This window comes from Triplophysa rosa, linkage group LG11 (genome assembly GCF_024868665.1).
Source record: "Triplophysa rosa linkage group LG11, Trosa_1v2, whole genome shotgun sequence".
NCBI lineage: Eukaryota > Metazoa > Chordata > Actinopteri > Cypriniformes > Nemacheilidae > Triplophysa > Triplophysa rosa.
Window position 1 is genome coordinate 4,415,626 of NC_079900.1, and position 17,655 is coordinate 4,433,280.

Genomic DNA, 17,655 nt, shown 5'->3' on the forward strand with positions numbered 1-17,655 from the left:
TGTGGTTTTATTAAAAATGAGCTCATTGTTTAGTGTAAGAATAAGCAACCCAGCGTTTTTAATTAAACTTCTCTACAAAAGTGTGTGTGGTGTATGTGCAGTTCCTGTCTTAGTATGATAAGATATTTGGTGTGTACGCAGGTGTTCAAGTGCTCAAACTCATACAAGACTTCCGTAGCCCTTGTTAAGATCAGAGAAGTACATGAACTCTATAACTACCTTTAAATGTATTCTTTTATATAAGAAAACTATTTTATATAAGAAAACTCAATAATATATTTAGAATATAAGAAAAGTCAATAATATGTCTAGAAAAACCACCATACTTTCCGACACACTCTCTTCTTATTGTCCATTTATAAAACATTTGCTATATCACAAAGTCAGGCCACTTTTTGAATACAGAGCAGTTTGACGTCAGTTTATTGGTTTCCATGACCAAATGAATCATAACGAAAAGTAAGCCAGGGGTCCATCAATCTTACTTTTTTCTTAAATTAGACCAAGATTGAAGTTTTTATGCAACTGACTTAAAAACATAAACACTAGTCTTAACAGAACAATTTAGATGACTGACTTGTAAGACTAGTCTAAAACAGATATATGCAACAGGCTCTATATTTCTCTTAAACAAACGTATCAATTAGCATCAGAAGGCCTTTATTAACCCCTTGGAGCGCGTGAAGGAGTTTTTTGATCGATGGATGCACTTTTTGGAGCCTCAAAATCTCATCCACCATTCACTCCCATTCTAAAGCTTGGAAGAGCTAGGATACATGGTATTACAACTCCGACTGTATTATTCTTAAAGAAAGTCATATACAAATAGGATGCCTAGAGGGTGAGTAAAACATTGGGGAAATTTGTTTTTGGGGTAAAATATCCATTTAAGTCACTGAAAGGTATGGTAGGCCAGCCTCCATGTGCGTGCAAGATCAGGATGGCACCACCTCATTTTGAGCCGGAAAATTTTGAGCCAGCGGTGAATGTAATTGCACTGCAAACATCAATAACATCTTTGACTTGTTTTTAACTTGGCAAACGACCATGGTATAAACAGGATAATCCGCGGCTAGCCGTGCATTAAACATTTTTTAATGCATTTTAGAGGTTCTAGATGTGGATTATACCTTACATATATATAGATAACCTCAATATATCATCAAGAGCAGTGGGGACGAATAATGTTTGCCTGTATCTGCTTTCTAGACTTTAAAAGAAATGGTTGCAGAAACAGTTGCAGACAAAAATCTTTATTGTTCTACTGAATAAATACTGTCTCATTCATCTTGGTAAGTAAATTAACAACAAAACTACATTTTACAGTGAAAACTCTTCCTATACTGAAGGCATGTTTATGGGCGCTTCCCAATGTGAATGTTCTTGTGGTCCTCAAGCTTTAATATATGTCTGACACTCTTTCAACAATGAGGATAGGGGTAGCTCTCATGAGTGACTTCTCATGTGGACCCCAAAATTTGATTTCTGTATGAAACTCGTTCCACACCGAGTACATATGTACGGGCGCTCTCCAGTGTGAATTTTAATGTGGTTTTCAAGATGACATCTTTGTCTGAAACTCTTTACACACTGAGGACATGTGTATGGACGCTCTCCGGTGTGAATTCTCATGTGCCCCTCAAGCACTGCTTTCTGTTTGAAACTCTTTACACACTGAGGACATGAGTACGGACGCTCTCCAGTGTGAATTCTCATGTGCCCTTCAATCGCCGATTTCTGTTTAAAACCCTTTCCACACTGAGGACATGCGTACGGGCGCTCTCCAGTGTGAATTCTCATGTGGTCCTCAAGTGTTGATTTGCGTTTGAAACTCTTTTCACACTGTGGACATGTGTATGGGCACTCTCTAGTGTGAATTCTCATGTGATCCAAAAAATGACATTTGTGTTCAAAACTCTTTCCACAGTCAGGGCAGGTGAAAGACTTGTCTGCTTCTGTTCGTTGCTTTCTTTTTGGAAAGAAAATGTTGTTCTTCTGCACCCTTCTAGAAGGTATTTCTCGCATTAAAATGTTCAGAGGTGTCTGACGTTTCTCCTCAACTTCATCACTTTCCTCTTTCAACAAATCTAAAATCAAACAAAAGAACCACATATTTTATATTATGGATTACACTGCGATGTTTTTACATTTTTTTCATGTTCCCACAACCATAAAATAATAACAAAATCTTAGATACACGCTATAGTTTTATAAGGTAGTTAGGTAACACTTCACAATAATGCATTAACTAACATGAATAAACAATTAACAATAGTTCATGTCAATACAATTATTCATTTTAGTTCATGGTGCATTAACTAATGTTAACAGTTATGTTTGATTTTAAAAAATGTATTCCTAAATTCTGAAATTACATGAGAGTGTATGCAGAGAAATTATTGATTATTGATAGCTCATATTAACTAATGCATTACCTAATTGTTAACAAACTAAACCATGTTGTAAAGTGTTACTGGTAACGTTAGGCACTACTCTTATCATCTAAACGACTTATTCTCATCAATTCCTCACAAATCATTATTGAAGTATCAAGAATGGACACCAACCTGTTTGTTCTTCAATATCTTCATGTTTTCTTCCGCATGGGTCTGGATCACTCACGTCTTCAGTCTTCTCTTTAACCATTCTGATTTTTTACAAAACTACCGAGTTTCCTTATTTTTGAATGAAGTGGCCCCTTCACTTACACAAGAGGTCGAAACCTTCAGAAATCTTGTGTTTTGAATCAGTGGACTGGTCACAGACAGGTCACGCAAAAGGGAAGACGTTGGGTGCATCTTCTTCGTGTGGGATTTGCGGCAAGTTTAGACGCTTCAAAGGCTTTGCTGCCCTCCTCAGTTCATCTGAAGAACTCCACCTTATTGATCAAATCCTCCAATAGAAACCAGTGTGAAGTAAACAAAAATATAACAACCTTTGCTGTTTTATAGTCCTTATTTTCAAGAATCGATTTTAAAGATATGCGTTGGGTGCTGCTTCTTCTTATTCTTTCCGTTTTATGGTGGTTCGCACCAAAATGACGTTGGGTGCTCTCGCGACAGTTTGATGTCATATGCCGATCGTATGGAAGCATATTGGTAGCAATTATCAAATTGAAATGCAATTTGCAAAATGGCAATGCAGTATGTAAAATGACAATGCATTTGTCTTTAAATATACATTTAAAATAACACATGTGCAACATTAAGTGCAAAATGAAAATGAAAATTCAATAACACAATTGACATTTGTCCGTTTCTACACTACTTTTAATAGGTATTTTGAATGCATATTTTAACGCTCTTTAAGTTGCAAAATGAAAATGAAAATGCATTCCTCGGATTGAGTATTATGTGTTTAAGATAGCCAAGCAAAACTGTTGCAAAATGATCATTCAAATGTTATTTGAGATTATGCACAAATATACGTAAACATTGCCAAAGTGAAGATCTGCCCTTACGATGCTACCAGTATGCTTCCATACGATCGGCACATGACATCAAATTATCGCGAGAGCACCCAACGTCAATTTATTAAATTGTAAACTCTCAGATTAGACTGTGGTGTGAAGCAGTCTACTTAATGAATGGGAAACTCTGTCTTAAATGAATAATTATTCTAGTTAAATTTATTCTGAACACACACATGTATGTAATAAATTTAACCCCTTTTGCTGTCTGCAAACAGATCATTTGCATCCTCACAGTCCAACTGCCAGGCACATTCTTGGATTTATATTAGATATTTCATATTAACATAATTCTCAACATTTGGTAAAGACTGTACTGTAATATTGTGTAATGTCAACAATTGTGAGTAACATTAATATTCTTTCTTTAATTTATTAGATTTTGCATTGTCCGCCACTGCCTCCAGAGTTTTTTTTCCTGGCATCTCTTGTTTCGAGGTTAGTCATTTTTTAGACAAAGAATTGCTGGTAAAACAGCTGGTAAATAAATGTCTTTCCATTCTTACAGCTGCAGTAATGAAATGGAGTAAAGATGCAACAGAGGAGATAAGAAAACATACTTCGGACCATCTTAAGCGTGCACCATCAAGAAATGGAGGGGAGACACATGATGAATATTAAAAAGCCATATAGATTGTTGTTTATTATTTGTTTTTATGTTACCTTTTAAAAGGTAATATTATACCCAGTAATTATTATATACACACACGCTGTCACACCCGTCAGCTGGAGTGTCCTTGTGCTTCACCAAAGGGCATTTCCCACATCACCTGGACTGTCATAGCACACTACATTGCCCATAATCCTTTGCTAGACTCAAACATGTTCACCTGTTTTCCATTAGCCTTGCCAACTCCACTGCCCTGTGCAGTTCAGCTCCAACCCTATTTAAAAACACCTGTCTGTTGTTTTTCTAGTAATTCAGATTATCTTGATTAGCTGGTTCAGGTTTGTTTGGGTTGGAGCTGAACTCTGCAGGACAGTAGATCTCCAGGAGAAGGATTGGGCACCCCTGGTCTATTTAAACCCCTTGTTTTCATTAATTCTTGGTGAACTTTTGTTTAGTGTTACACTGTATTTCTGAGTATTGCCTGTTAGATTATCGTGTAATACCTTGGATTGTATTTTTTGTCTTTTGAACCTCTGCTGCCTGTCCCAACCATTGCCTGTGATTTCATCCATGAATGTTTGCTGTCTGCCCTGATCTTTACCTGTTTCTGGAACTCCGTCTATTAAGGCTGCATTTAGATCCACAACCCTTCATGTCTCGGAAGCAATTCATAACACATGCACAAACACAAAAAAATCAAACTAACAAGACGTACACGGACCTAAAAGCACAATGAGCTCATCTTTCTCTATTCAACCACTAACACATACCTGTAAACATAATTTATTATAGATGATGTAAACACAAACGGTGTTCTGCACTTTTCAAAATAAATATTCTTAAAAATAATGCGTCAGCATATTCGGTCCTAAGAAGAAAGCGGAACATCAGCGGAACCTTCTCTTTGCGCAAAAGCGACTCTTATTTTTAGTTGAAAAACTTCCTCAAAGGCTGAAGCAACAACAGCTTCTCTATATTTTCACAATCTATCATTGTGAAATCCCCCTTTCAGTACTTCATCTTATATATATATATATATATTTTTTTTCTGATGAGGATTGTTAACAGAAACTCTCTTTAAGGACAGCAGAACAAGATGCACCTTTTGTCACAGTGTGAAAAGACGCAGTCGACAGTCACGTCATCTGTATTTCACCAACAGTGAGAAGTAGTTTTATTTAAACTGCTCAAGAAGAAGATTTTGTGCTCTGGAATGAGACTAAATTTATATTACAAGGCCGGCTTAATGTCATCTTTATTTTCATTTTGTTTATCTGCAGACACATTGTTTCAAAGCAGCTTTACAAAAAAATCACACTTTAAGTTTATTCATCATCTCGGTCTCTGTTAAACATACTGTTTTTGTCTTTAGGCCCACAGTCTTTCTGATCACATTAAAAGTGGTCATACCCCATATACAATTTCTTACATACGTTTTGACAAAAACGTAATAAATTGTATATAGGGTATGATGACTATTAAAAAAATGTGCCTGTGTGATGGAGAAACTGAGTGGGGAGTCCATTATACACTATAAATGTACAAAAATGTGGTTGATCTCTGTGCTATTCGCACTGTGATCGTTTTTAACTCAGTGCTTTACTTTAATGTACGCAAAACTGATAAATCAATGGGAAAAAACTAACAATTCTGCAGGAAACAAATGCGTTGCCTAGCAACTGATTCATAAAGAAGGGCTCAGTAAAACACGAAAACACAGGGGAATCACAGTGCCCCTCATGTGTGGAAGCCCTATAACATCTTCACCACACTTTTTTTTTTAATTATTTATCTACTATTTCAGAAACACACTCATACACTGTTGAAAAGTATATGAATATATAATGTTTCACACAAGCAGTCTAGACAGTACGAGAAAATTCAGAGCATTAAAAAAATACTTTTTATGTTGAAATTGTGTTTTTGAGGGATTTTATGCTTCAGTGCACTCAGTCACCTCACACAATCACAACACATTCATATCAGATTGAAGTTTCATCTTCTCTTACTGCATACTGCCTTTGGTCTTCAACAAGATCAACTGTTAAACACAGACAAAACAACGTCAGCTGTAAACTAAAATGTACAGTATGTTATATTAATCAAACAACCTAATGAATCAGACAGATGTTTTACCTCTCAATCTGTAGCATTTGAAAACCAGAACGACTGTCACTATCAGATATGGACAAACTGCCAGCAGAGAACTGAGAATCTTAAGAACAGAAATCTTTTCCTCAAAATCTCCTGAAGCTAAAACACAAGTTATCATACAGAATATCTGAACTACAACAAACAAAATCATCACATGACAGACTCTCACCTGTGACTGAGATCCATCTCTTTGGAGACGCTCCTCTCTCTGGGTGTTGACAGGAGTAGAAACCCTCATGTGACTTTGAGACTGTAGAGATGATCATCATGTCTCCTGTAGTCTGATTCTGCACCTCTGATCCATCTTTATAGAATTCAGCTCTGAGGTTTGATGGGTTTTTATCTCGATATAAACAGTGTAGAGTCAGAGAATCTCCTTCAGTCACAGGATGAACAGGACTGTCCAGAATCACATCACCATCTACACAACAGAGAAACAAATGTAATGTAATGTAATAATAGTGATATTTTGTGAAGCTAATAAATACAGAATGATAAACTCACTGTGTATTGAGATATTAACAGGATGAAGTTTGTGTCCAGATTCAGACTCACACCAGTACACTCCAGTGTCAGATGTGATGAGAGATGTGATTGTACATGTAGATTCTGTTCCTGTAGATCTGACTGATGATGATGGACAAGTTTCCAGTGTGTTTGTGTATCTTCTCACTGTCCATCCAGTAGAGTTCCTGTGATCCTCACAGCTCAGAGAGAGAGATTCAGATGAGAAGTGTTGAGTTCTGTTGGGTCTGATGATCAGAGACACTGAAGAAGAAACACCTGAGAAGAAAAACACAGCTTGAATCTTTATTAAAACCCCCCTGTAGTCTATATTTGATCACTCATAACTCATCTTTGCGCATCAAAATAGCATGCTGAAAGTCTTTTATTTTGCCATGTCATTTAGTATAGACGGATCCATGGATGTTAATTTTGGGTACACTATAGGAATGTATTCCTTTAAGGCATTGTGACAGTGAACCTATAGAACAGACTGTCAGATTACATATAGCATCTGTGCTAACTGAGGTCCATAATCTCTCACCTGTAACATTGATCCACAGAACATCACTGTAGTCTGTGTAATAGACTGGATTCCCTCTTCCAGCTCTACACCAGTACAGACCTCCATCTGAAACTGTAACGTTGTGAATTGTGTAGTAGTTTTCATCTGTTGTCGTCTTCTCAGTGTTCTGTGTGTGTTTGTACCAGTAAAACTTCCATCCAGTGAACTGATTCATGAGACACTTCAGAGTCACTGTGTTTCCCGTCAGTACAGATCCTTCAGTATCTGATCTGAGTTCAGCTTTTGGTTTTGATCCTGCAGGAGAATAAAACACATTCAGATGCTGAAGAGTCTCAGAGTTCATCTGCTTCTCTCCGAGTCTTTATTACAGTCATGACTGACCTTTAACAGAGAGAGTCACATGGTCACTGTCCTGAGAGGATGAGGTGCATCCAGCTCTCGCTCCTCTACACCAGAACTCATCCTGATCAGACTGAGTAACTGAACTGATAGTGAGAGTGTTTGTGTTTACTGTGTAACGTGGCGTCTTAGAATCTTAACTTCTGTCTTTATACCACAGATATCTCCAGTGTAATGATGTGTAAAGTTTCTCTATCTCACACTTCAGAGTGACTGTCTCTCCAGTGAACACAGATGTGTCTGGTGTTACTCTCACTGTAGCTCTGGGTAAAGCTGAGGAAATGTAGAAAATGAGGTTAAACTCTTCAACTCTGAGTCTCTTATGTGTTTCTTATAATTAAACCACACAAGATGCTCTTTATTCTTCTATTGTAACAGTGATACTGAACTCACCCATCACAGTGAGATATAAAACAGAGCTGGTTGAGGTTTGTGGTCTTTCATCTCTCGCTCCTCTACACCAGAACTCATCCTGATCAGACTGAGTAACTGAACTGATAGTGAGAGTGTTTGTGTTTACACTGTAAAGTGTGGAGTTCAACACTTTAGTTCTGTCTTTATACCACAGATATCTCGAGTGCTTGTGATGTGTTTCTATCTCACACTTCAGAGTGACTGTCTCTCCAGTGAACACAGATGTGTCTGGTGTTACTCTAACTGTAGCTCTGGGTGAAGCTGTAAAGATAATGCAATATTTAGTCAGGGCTTTAGTATCTGGTGAACTAAAAGAAAAAATAAATAAATTATGACAAGTTGAGGACGATTGTATATTGCGGATATTAATGATAAACACTCTCACCTGATACTGTCAGTGTAACTGCATCACTGGTGTCTGATGATCCTCTGATCTCTGTTCCTCTACAGGTGTATTTACCTGCGTGAGACTCAACAACAGAACTGATTGTGTAATTCTGTTGTTTATTCTGCTGTATGAATGAATCTTTATTCCATCTGTACTGCCAGCTAGTGACTGATGTTTCCCCATTGATGACACATGTGAGAGTGACAGTTTCTCCTCTGAATACATGTTCATCAGGCCGTACAGACACTTCAGCTTTTGGTCTTTCTGTACAATGACAAACAATTCACACTTTACATACTGTCAAACAATGAATGAATGAACACATATTGACTTGGGGTCGGTTGCACAAACAAGGATTAAAATAAGCAGAGTTTAGAGCTAGGGTTTGTTGATCACAGTTTTATTTTTAATTTGTGTTAATTGAACTGAACGACTTCATGGAACAAATCATGGATTCAAACTTTTACCTGTATTAAAACCTTCATCTGTAATTCATTTTGTTCACCATGATGAATTCGCCAGTGTTACTACACACCAACGATGTTGACGTTGTTGTTCAAAAGAAAATAAATAGCTTGTGCAGTCAAAGGAAATATAACTTTGATATTTTTGTAATACTCAATAAAGGGCTGATCAACCATACACGCGTTTCACAAGCCATAAAACCATAATGTGATAAAAATCAACAAGAACCAGAACGTTGGTAGAACGTTGGTAACCGAACGGCTGTACCCAGATTACAGGTTTTATCCTCTATGCCAATATTCAGTGTCTTAAGAAATGATGTTTGCTGTGATCTCAAAACAGTGTATTATGTGAGTAAAAATACTCACCTTCTACTGTCAGTGTTATTGGTTCACTGTATTGTGTGTAATTCTGGGGGTTTTCTCCTCTTCTGGCTCTGCACTTGTACTCTCCTGCATCAGAGACTCGAACAGAACTGATTGTTTTAGTTCCTGATGCTTGAAAGTGTTCATGGTTTGTTGAGTTGATGAATGTAAACTCCCATCCAGTGGACTGATCCACCTCACAGTTCAGATTAACATTGTCTCCAGTGAACAAAGAACTCTGCGGCTGAACAGTCAGAGTTGGTTTGATATCTGTCAAAATAAAAACATTGAACAAATGGAAAGGATATTACTGCATCCAGTAGGCAGTAAAAATGAGTCATAAAAAATTGTAGAGTATATCTACAACTCGTGATTTATGTGTATAACCAACTTTAACGATTTAAACCAATGCATGCAATTACGAAAGAAAGGTTTCATAAATGATTTGCAAAAAATTTGATTCAGCTAAGATGAAAGTTCTGTGTTTTAATCATAAGCAATAGATCATGCCTCTTAAAAAACACAAGTTTGTAAAACAATGTAAGAATGACAGAGAACACTGACAACAGTCTGAAAGCTCTCATCATTTCAGAACAACATAGAAAACATAAAGGTCCAATGTGTGACTTTTTGGAGGATCTATTGACAGAAATACAATATAATATACATAACTATGTCTTTAGAGGTGTATAAAGACCTGACATAATGAAGCGTTATGTTTTTATTACTTTAGAATGAGCTATTTCTATCTACACACGCCATGGGTTCCCTTTTTGTAACGTCTGTTAGCTGCAGTGCCCTCGTGCTCTGCCAGAGGGCACTCATCTCATCACCCGGACTGACATTTCATATACACACTACACTTCCCATAATCCATTGCTGGACTTATTACATTAATCACTCTCACCTGTGTATAGTTTAAGTGTGGTCTCTCTGCCTATTTAAACCCTGGTTTTACGGTCAGTCATTGCGAAGTCTTGTTTGTGTCCCACTGCATATCTGAGCGGTCAGCTATTGGGTCGCTTGTGTTTTGATTCTTTGATCTGTTTATCGTTTTGGAACATCTGCGATCTGTTTATCGTTTTGGAACCTCTGCTGCCTGCCCTGACCATTGCCTGTATCCTTTGTGGGTTAAAGTTGCATTTAGATCTTCAACCCCCTGAGTCTCGGAGCAGTTCGTGATACCTTGCAGGTTGTTTCTACAGTAGCCCTAAACGGACAAACTGCTCCACAGAGCACGTTATCTCCATCAGCAAAGAAGCTAAAACGTGATGACATCTTAGTTCTGTGTCAGCCGCCGTAGTGCTTCGAAGTGGAGTGAGCTATTGGTTACAATATCAACCTCACTGCTAGATTCCACTAAATTTCATACACTTGACCTTTAATGTGTCTCAGTCTACAAGTGATCTAAATTAACTCTATTTATTTTTTATTAGCTGGTTTGTATCAGTAACCTGATGTAATAAATGAATTAAAATGAATCACCTTTAGTTTCTTTAAAGTGGACGTTTGAAATCAGCGCTGTAAAGAACAAAGAGAAAAACGTATTAGTTTAAAAATGGACCTGATAAACCATCTGTAAATAAATAGCAAATAGCAATAAATAGCTCATAGCATCAGATAAAGGTAACATCTCACTCCTAGTCCTGCTCGACCTTAGTGCTGCGTTCGATACTGTAGACCATAAAATACTTCTAGATCGCTTACACAATTATACCGGTATTCAGGGACAGGCACTACAATGGTTCAGATCTTACTTATCAGACCGACATCAATTTGTCCATTTAAATGGGGAATCATCAAATCTAACGCAAGTAAATTATGGATTACCTCAGGGATCGGTTTTAGGACCCTTGCTATTCTCCATATACATGCTGCCCCTTGGAAACATTATTAGAAAACATGGAATTAGCTTCCACTGTTATGCAGATGATACTCAGCTATATATCTCATCAAGACCAGATGATTCCTTCCAACTATCCAAATTGGCAGAGTGCATCGACGATATAAAGCATTGGATGACTTGTAATTTCCTTCTTTTAAATTCTAATAAAACAGAAATATTACTTATCGGACCAAAGACACGTGAGCAGAATATTTCGGATTATGACCTGCAAATTGAAGGCTGCACTGTTACTCCAACAAATACAGTTAAAGACCTTGGCGTTATATTAGACAGCAACCTGTCATTTAAAAATCACATCTCAAATGTCACAAAAACAGCCTTCTTCCACCTTAGAAATGTTGCCAAATTGCGAAATATTTTATGTGTGGCTGATGCAGAGAAGCTCATTCATGCATTTGTGACCTCAAGACTTGATTACTGTAATGCACTGCTTAGTGGTTGTCCTGCATCATCAATAAACAAACTACAGTTAGTTCAGAACGCAGCTGCCAGAGTTCTAACCAGGTCCAGAAAATACGATCACATAACCCCAATGTTATCAACCCTTCACTGGTTACCCATTAAGTATCGTATTGACTTTAAAGTTCTTTTAATTACTTATAAAGCCTTAAACGGTTTAGCCCCTACCTACATAACAGAGCTTCTACCACACTACAACCCATCACGCTCTCTAAGATCTCAAAACTCCAGACTTTTGATAACACCTAGAATAACTAAATCCACCAAAGGGGGTAGAGCTTTCTCATACGTAGCACCTAAACTCTGGAATAGCCTCCCCGATACTATTCGAGGGTCAGACACACTCTCCCAATTTAAATCTAGATTAAAGACACATCTTTTCAGCCAAGCATTCACTAATACATAGCTAATGAACAGCAGCTACGCTAATTATTCTCTTTCTGTTTCTGCCCTCGCCTCGGGATGCCCATCCCGAGGTAGGGAGAGATTCCGCCAGACCCAGATGAACGTCATATGCCCATCCACAACTAGAGATTACGCCAGCTACATCTGAAAATCCCGTGCCATCCTCCTGCGAGAGCCTGCGGACTGACTGACCATCCAGCTCCATCCAAGGCAATTCCATCACCACCCAAGAAAAAGGCGACCATCTGGCCGGCCCAGCTCAGACAATTCCATCCCCAGCCGAGAGCAAAGACGGACTACCTGTCACATAAATGCTAAATTTACAATACTTGGTATTTAATGCTAAACTTACATCACACGACAGCAGTTTGAAGTTATGGCTGCACTCAGTGACTTTGATTGGAGGTAGCTGGGTGGGTGTTGTGGGGAGTGGGGGGGCTTGTTGGTTGTGGTTCGGGGCGTTTCATTTGTTGGGACTGTGTGGATCTGGTCTGGTTGGTCTTGTTTTGTGGTCGATGTCGGACAACAGAGGAATAAAGTTAATTATGCCATTACTACTTTTCCCTGGTTGTTCCTCTGTTGTCTGTTGTTGATCGCGGAATGAGACCGGGTTGGACCTGCACGGTTTCGGCGGGTGGGGCTTCCTGGGTCGCGGCTCGTGGGCTCTCCCTGTTCTTCGTGGACGTTGCTCGGTGGCTTTGGTCGGGGTCACTGAGTGCAGCCATGACACGTCAGAGGAGATCTGGCCCTCCCGGCTGAGCCTGGTTTCTCCCGAGGTTTTTTTTTCTCCATTATTCAGCATTGGAGTTTGGGTTCCTCGCCACAGCAGAGCAGTGCAGTGTTGGCTTGCTCACCGGGAGACTGCATTTATTTATTTATTTATTTATTTATTTATTAGATATTATTTATTATAATGATCTTGCTTGGTCTATAAACACCATGCACTGTGCTGTGTTTTACCTTTCTGTGTTTTTCTTATTTGCTCCTGTAAAGCTGCTTTGGAACAATGCACATTGTGAAAAGCGCTATATAAATAAAATTGAATTGAATTGAATTGAATTAAATATAAATAATCTTTTATGAGCCTTATCGGTGTTGAGCAGCAGCCTTGATAAACTTAACAAAGTTTACCTGTGCATTTATACAACAAGTGTTAGAAAAAAGTTTGAAGTGGATCAACTGTGAACTGAGCTCTTGAGCCGTTCATGTCTGTCACGACTGGCAGACAGACCCAAGCAAAGACAACAGGCCTAAGAAAAGTCTAGAGTCCAGATTCTGACACTAAGGCAAAATCCAATGCCACGCTGAGACTCAGAATCCAGACAACCGTAAGAATGACATTGTGCATGTAAAGTAATGGCATTTATAGCCAGTAATTGTATCAGACGAAAGCAATTATTAATTTACAAAAGTCTTCATAGTCGGGGTAGCCTTTATAGGGAGTTTCCCCACAAAAATGAAATACTTTGAAGAATTTAGTTCTGGGGCACATTTGACAACCATTGTAATTTTTCCTATTATGAACTTTGGGGTGAGTAATCCATTTTTGGGCGGAGTAGGCCTATCCCTTTAAGATGCTTTCCATTCATTTTCCTGCATTTGGGCCAACATATAAAATATTACTTAATGTGAATTCCTTGGATCCTATTTTCCCCAATTTCCTGCCATCTCTCCTGTTCTGTCATCGACTTGAGGGCGGCAGCAACAGCCAATCACAACGGGAGTTCCAGAAAGGAGCAGGGCCAATGGCATTTGTTGTCACAAAATCGCAGTGTCCCGCCCCCTTAGTGCCAGAGTCAAAATGACTCGCGCGCGTAGAGTAGCACTTGCGCGTGTAGTCAATACTGTGCGCGAGCGACTGCTTTGACTCGGGGGTTTATTTCCCCTCGTAAATCTTGATTTACGTGCACAATCTTGGTGTTTGTGTTCAAGGTAGAGATTTGCGATCTCTACAGATTTACATTTTGCGCGCGAGCGTTTTCAGTGTGCCCGCGCAGCTGTAATCTGCTTGCGCGCTGTGTTTACACGCTCACATAGATTTGTCCAATTTCTAACGCCATACACCTTCCCCTCTCGCTATTTCATCAAACCACTAACACTGATAAATATGTGTTATTGACGTACATGTACCTGTGAAGATTGTTATCAGAGGTGTTACCAAGCAGACTATTTCTATTTAGGGATCTAAATTTCCAGGTATATTATTGATAGTTAATACTATTTAATTTAAAATGATTGATTAATCATTAATATTAAAAACTACATATCGTCGCTGTCCTTACAAAACCTTGAATGTCTAAATTCGCAGTTTTTCAGGAAATTGCAAATACTGTTGTCAAAGTTGACAAGCCCTTTTAATAATTTTTATTGGTTAGATATTTGCAGAACCCAGTTTAATACTTTCACAACACTTTTGGATCTCACAGTATAGTATCAAGAGGTTGGTAAAACCAAATGTGTTTTACAAGCACAATGGTCTCTTAGAAGTTTCCAACAAAAGGACACGCTATCACCATAACATCACTTTGCAACAGTGTAAACTCTGAAGAGCACCATACAAATAAACTTGAATTGAATCAAATCGACTTCAGACAAAATAAATCATCAACGTTAACTAGACCGAAACCTCTGTTCATTCTCAGCAATGTATAAAAAAATGAAGGCAAACTAGTTTGTAATAATGATAAGCTAAGGTTTTCAGAGTTGTTTAATCCTCCTCTGGTGAGAGATTTTGAGAGATTTAAGGGTGTTCTGTTATTCGCAGTTGATTTCATTCAAGGCTGCACTGTAAAAAAAAATCCCGTAAAAAAACAGATAAAGTACTGGCAGAAAATTACCAGTACATTTTCCTTTATTTTACGGACATTTCCATTAATGCTAAAATGCAAATGAATGCAGTGCAAAATGTAAAATACAGGTAAAACAACTGTAAAAATGAACACGGAAAATTCCTTCATATTAATACAGTATATTGTGCCCTATTTTTACGGCTTTTTTTTTAGAGTGTGTGTGACCGTAAGCCACATGGTTTGGCAAACTGGGCACCATGTATGTATTTCCCCAATCTGAACCCATGTACTGAATACCTGTTTCTGTTTGGACCTACAGAATCCCATAATATGAGATAAAGATTTAAACTCTGAGCAGCATGAAAAGATGTGAAAAATACAGGAACAATAAATGACTTGATGTTGTACACAATGTGACTTCAAGTGATGTGTAAAATACAGAGAGAAGATAATACTCACAAAGCGCTAGAAGAAGTGAACTGATCTCCATACTGATCTACTGATGACACACTTCAACAAACACACTGGGCCCTATTGTACACCCGGCGCAATGCGCAGCACAAGTGTTTTTGCTATAGTTTCAGCCCGACGCAGTTCTCATTTTCCCGTCCTGCGCCGCGTTGTTTAAATAGCAAATGCATTTGCGCTCATTTGTGCGCCCATGGGCGTGTTGGTCTAAAAAAAGAGGTGTTTTCAGGCGCATTGTTGGCGCGTTGCTGTTTTGAGGAACTGAAAATAGACTGCGCCATAGATCAACTCAAACCTGGTCTAAAGTCAATGGCGCAATATTGTTGTGTTATTTAAAGAGCGCGTTAGTAGAAAATGCGCCTCTGGGCGGTTCCACAACGCGCTTTCACTTTACCTATTACACAGAGGGAAGCGCAGCAGCACACAAACATGCCACATCCAAAAAAATAATGGATTCCAATGTAAAATATTATTATTGTGTACATAAGATAAAAATCCGGCTGGTCCTGTAGATGGTCTGCTCGCGCGCTTTAACCTCACGCACGAGCAGATGCGTTTCCTCACTGGAGAAGGGCTCTCCTGTTTTTGCCAAGTGGTTGAAGTCCTTAGCGCAACATCATGTTGACCCTGGGACAACATTTAAATCAACCAATCAGATTTCAGAAATAAGTTTACAGTTTATTTTAAATTTAATCTTCCAACCAGGATTAGGTGCTTCTAGACCATTGTTTTTCACGTATCATTTCACTCTGATTTTAGGGGTAAGTTATGGTTAGGGTTGGGGTTTGGTGTGGTTTTATTTATAAAAATGTTGTCCTTAGGTCAACAAAATATGTTGCCCTGAGGACATCAACCAATTGGCAAAATCAGGTTGAGCCTGGAGAAGCGTCCAGTCTTTGCTCTTGCAAATTCCGCCGTTTAAATAGCGAATCCGCTATATGGCGAGAGCGCAACTGGCTCTTAAAGGGAATGAGAGATGAGAATCTGATTGGTTTACTGCACGTTATGCCCCCAAAACACCATTACTCAATAAGAGAATCGGGACAACCCGCTTGACCATGAGCCCGGGCGCGCCGACCGTTTTCCCGTCGTTAAACTAGCAAAAGTGGATTCGGACACGCCCTGAGTGCACCTGCGCCGTACACTTTAGACCATGCGCTTAGATCGTGAAAATGGGGCCCACTGTGTTAAACACTCAAACACTTCCTCTGACACCAGTACAAGACCTGCACCCCAATTTGAATTTTAAATGTCTCAGAAATATGGTCTGCTGTTTCCAGTGAAATGTCCATGAATATATGAGAATATCCATTTTCTTACTGGATAATGAAATGAGTGAAAAACTCAAAGGCTTACTAAACATTGAGGGAGGAACCTGAGCTATATCTCAAGAACAGAATAACACCGAGACTTCTAGCAACCACCTTAGCAAGGGTGTAAGTTTGATTTTGACATTGGTGGGGACATAAAATTGATCTGCTGAGCCGCATTGTCACTAAAGTTTAACACCATTTACTTATTTAAACAATTTTATTTTTTCTCTCATTGCTACACTGTCTATTGCTGTAAGATCAGTTTCCTTAGAAATACACCATATACAATTAGCCACTCGGTATTAACTACTGTATGCTCAACTGCATCTACAGTCTGGCTACTTTTATACGTACATATTTATGCCTACATTGTTAAAACTACTGTGTGACTGAGTGCTTAATAGACCTCTATAACAGTTCAACCTTATTATAAATTTAATATAATGCACAACAAATCACATAATCATGTTTTAAAAGCCTAATCACATGTGACCCTGCCTCTGTCTCTCCACCTGAGCTATAGGCAATGCTGCTTCTGCCACCTGATAAAATGACACAATTGGTGGTGCATGGCATCTTAAAAATTCAAAGCTCCCATTTTAAACACACACTGAGAATACTGTAGATTCTCAACCTAACATTTATAACAGTACTGAATTTCACACATACTATGTCATTGTTTGATCTGATTTGTGACCCTGCCTCTTCACAACATCACAGGACTGCTTCTGTCACCTGACCTGACAAAACAATGCATTAATGCATTCCGAACACATTTATGGCTTAGAACTTGATTGCTTACTATAATTATTACAAATGCCATAAACAAAAGCAATTAAGAAATAATTGAAGTTGCTTACTTTGGTTTGTTTTACATTTAAATCATGTTCATGATATACATTTTATTTTGCCTAAAACATAACCCTCACACAGCAGAACTAATCACCAACAGTTAGACAGAAACATAATTTGGATCATAACTTGGAAAAAATGCTTCTTACAAATAATAGCTGCAGCCTTA

General features: G+C 38.4%; 2 protein-coding genes across 6 annotated transcripts; both read right to left on the bottom strand.

The window, feature by feature from the left end:
* Positions 1–449: 449 nt before the first annotated feature.
* On the bottom strand, positions 450–2,803 carry LOC130562146 (gastrula zinc finger protein XlCGF49.1-like). The gene is made up of 2 exons (XM_057347019.1): positions 2,568–2,803; positions 450–2,087 (listed from the first exon to the last, which is right to left on the bottom strand). The coding sequence occupies exons 1-2, from the start codon at positions 2,644–2,646 to the stop codon at positions 1,447–1,449; spliced, it is 720 nt and encodes a 239-aa protein (XP_057203002.1). The 5' UTR covers positions 2,647–2,803; the 3' UTR covers positions 450–1,446.
* A 2,514-nt stretch (positions 2,804–5,317) lies between these two features.
* Positions 5,318–15,834, bottom strand: LOC130562134 (carcinoembryonic antigen-related cell adhesion molecule 1-like). Of its 5 annotated transcripts, none has more exons than XM_057346997.1 (9): positions 15,313–15,834; positions 10,780–10,815; positions 9,298–9,564; positions 8,462–8,728; positions 7,282–7,557; positions 6,789–7,016; positions 6,403–6,654; positions 6,216–6,332; positions 5,318–6,120 (listed from the first exon to the last, which is right to left on the bottom strand). In XM_057346997.1, the coding sequence occupies exons 1-9, from the start codon at positions 15,341–15,343 to the stop codon at positions 6,062–6,064; spliced, it is 1,533 nt and encodes a 510-aa protein (XP_057202980.1). In that variant the 5' UTR covers positions 15,344–15,834; the 3' UTR covers positions 5,318–6,061. The 5 variants fall into 5 exon arrangements, with proteins under 5 accessions (XP_057202980.1, XP_057202978.1, XP_057202981.1 ...); XM_057346995.1 differs by having other exon boundaries at positions 6,738–7,016; positions 15,313–15,831; XM_057346998.1 differs by having other exon boundaries at positions 6,216–6,294; positions 6,738–7,016; positions 15,313–15,830.
* Between the last annotated feature and the right edge of the window lie 1,821 nt (positions 15,835–17,655).

Excerpts from the sequence above, each read along its gene's own strand:
- LOC130562134 (XM_057346995.1), bottom strand. The coding sequence starts at position 15,343 with ATGGAGATCAGTTCACTTCTTCTAGCGCTTT. Across the intron at positions 8,729-9,297 it reads AATAACACTGACAGTAGAAG|AAAGACCAAAAGCTGAAGTG; the intron begins GTGAGTATTTTT and ends GTCATTGTACAG. Across the intron at positions 7,017-7,281 it reads TCTGTGGATCAATGTTACAG|GTGTTTCTTCTTCAGTGTCT; the intron begins GTGAGAGATTAT and ends TTTTCTTCTCAG.
- LOC130562146 (XM_057347019.1), bottom strand. The coding sequence starts at position 2,646 with ATGGTTAAAGAGAAGACTGAAGACGTGAGTGATCCAGACCCATGCGGA. Across the intron at positions 2,088-2,567 it reads AGATATTGAAGAACAAACAG|ATTTGTTGAAAGAGGAAAGT; the intron begins GTTGGTGTCCAT and ends GTTTGATTTTAG.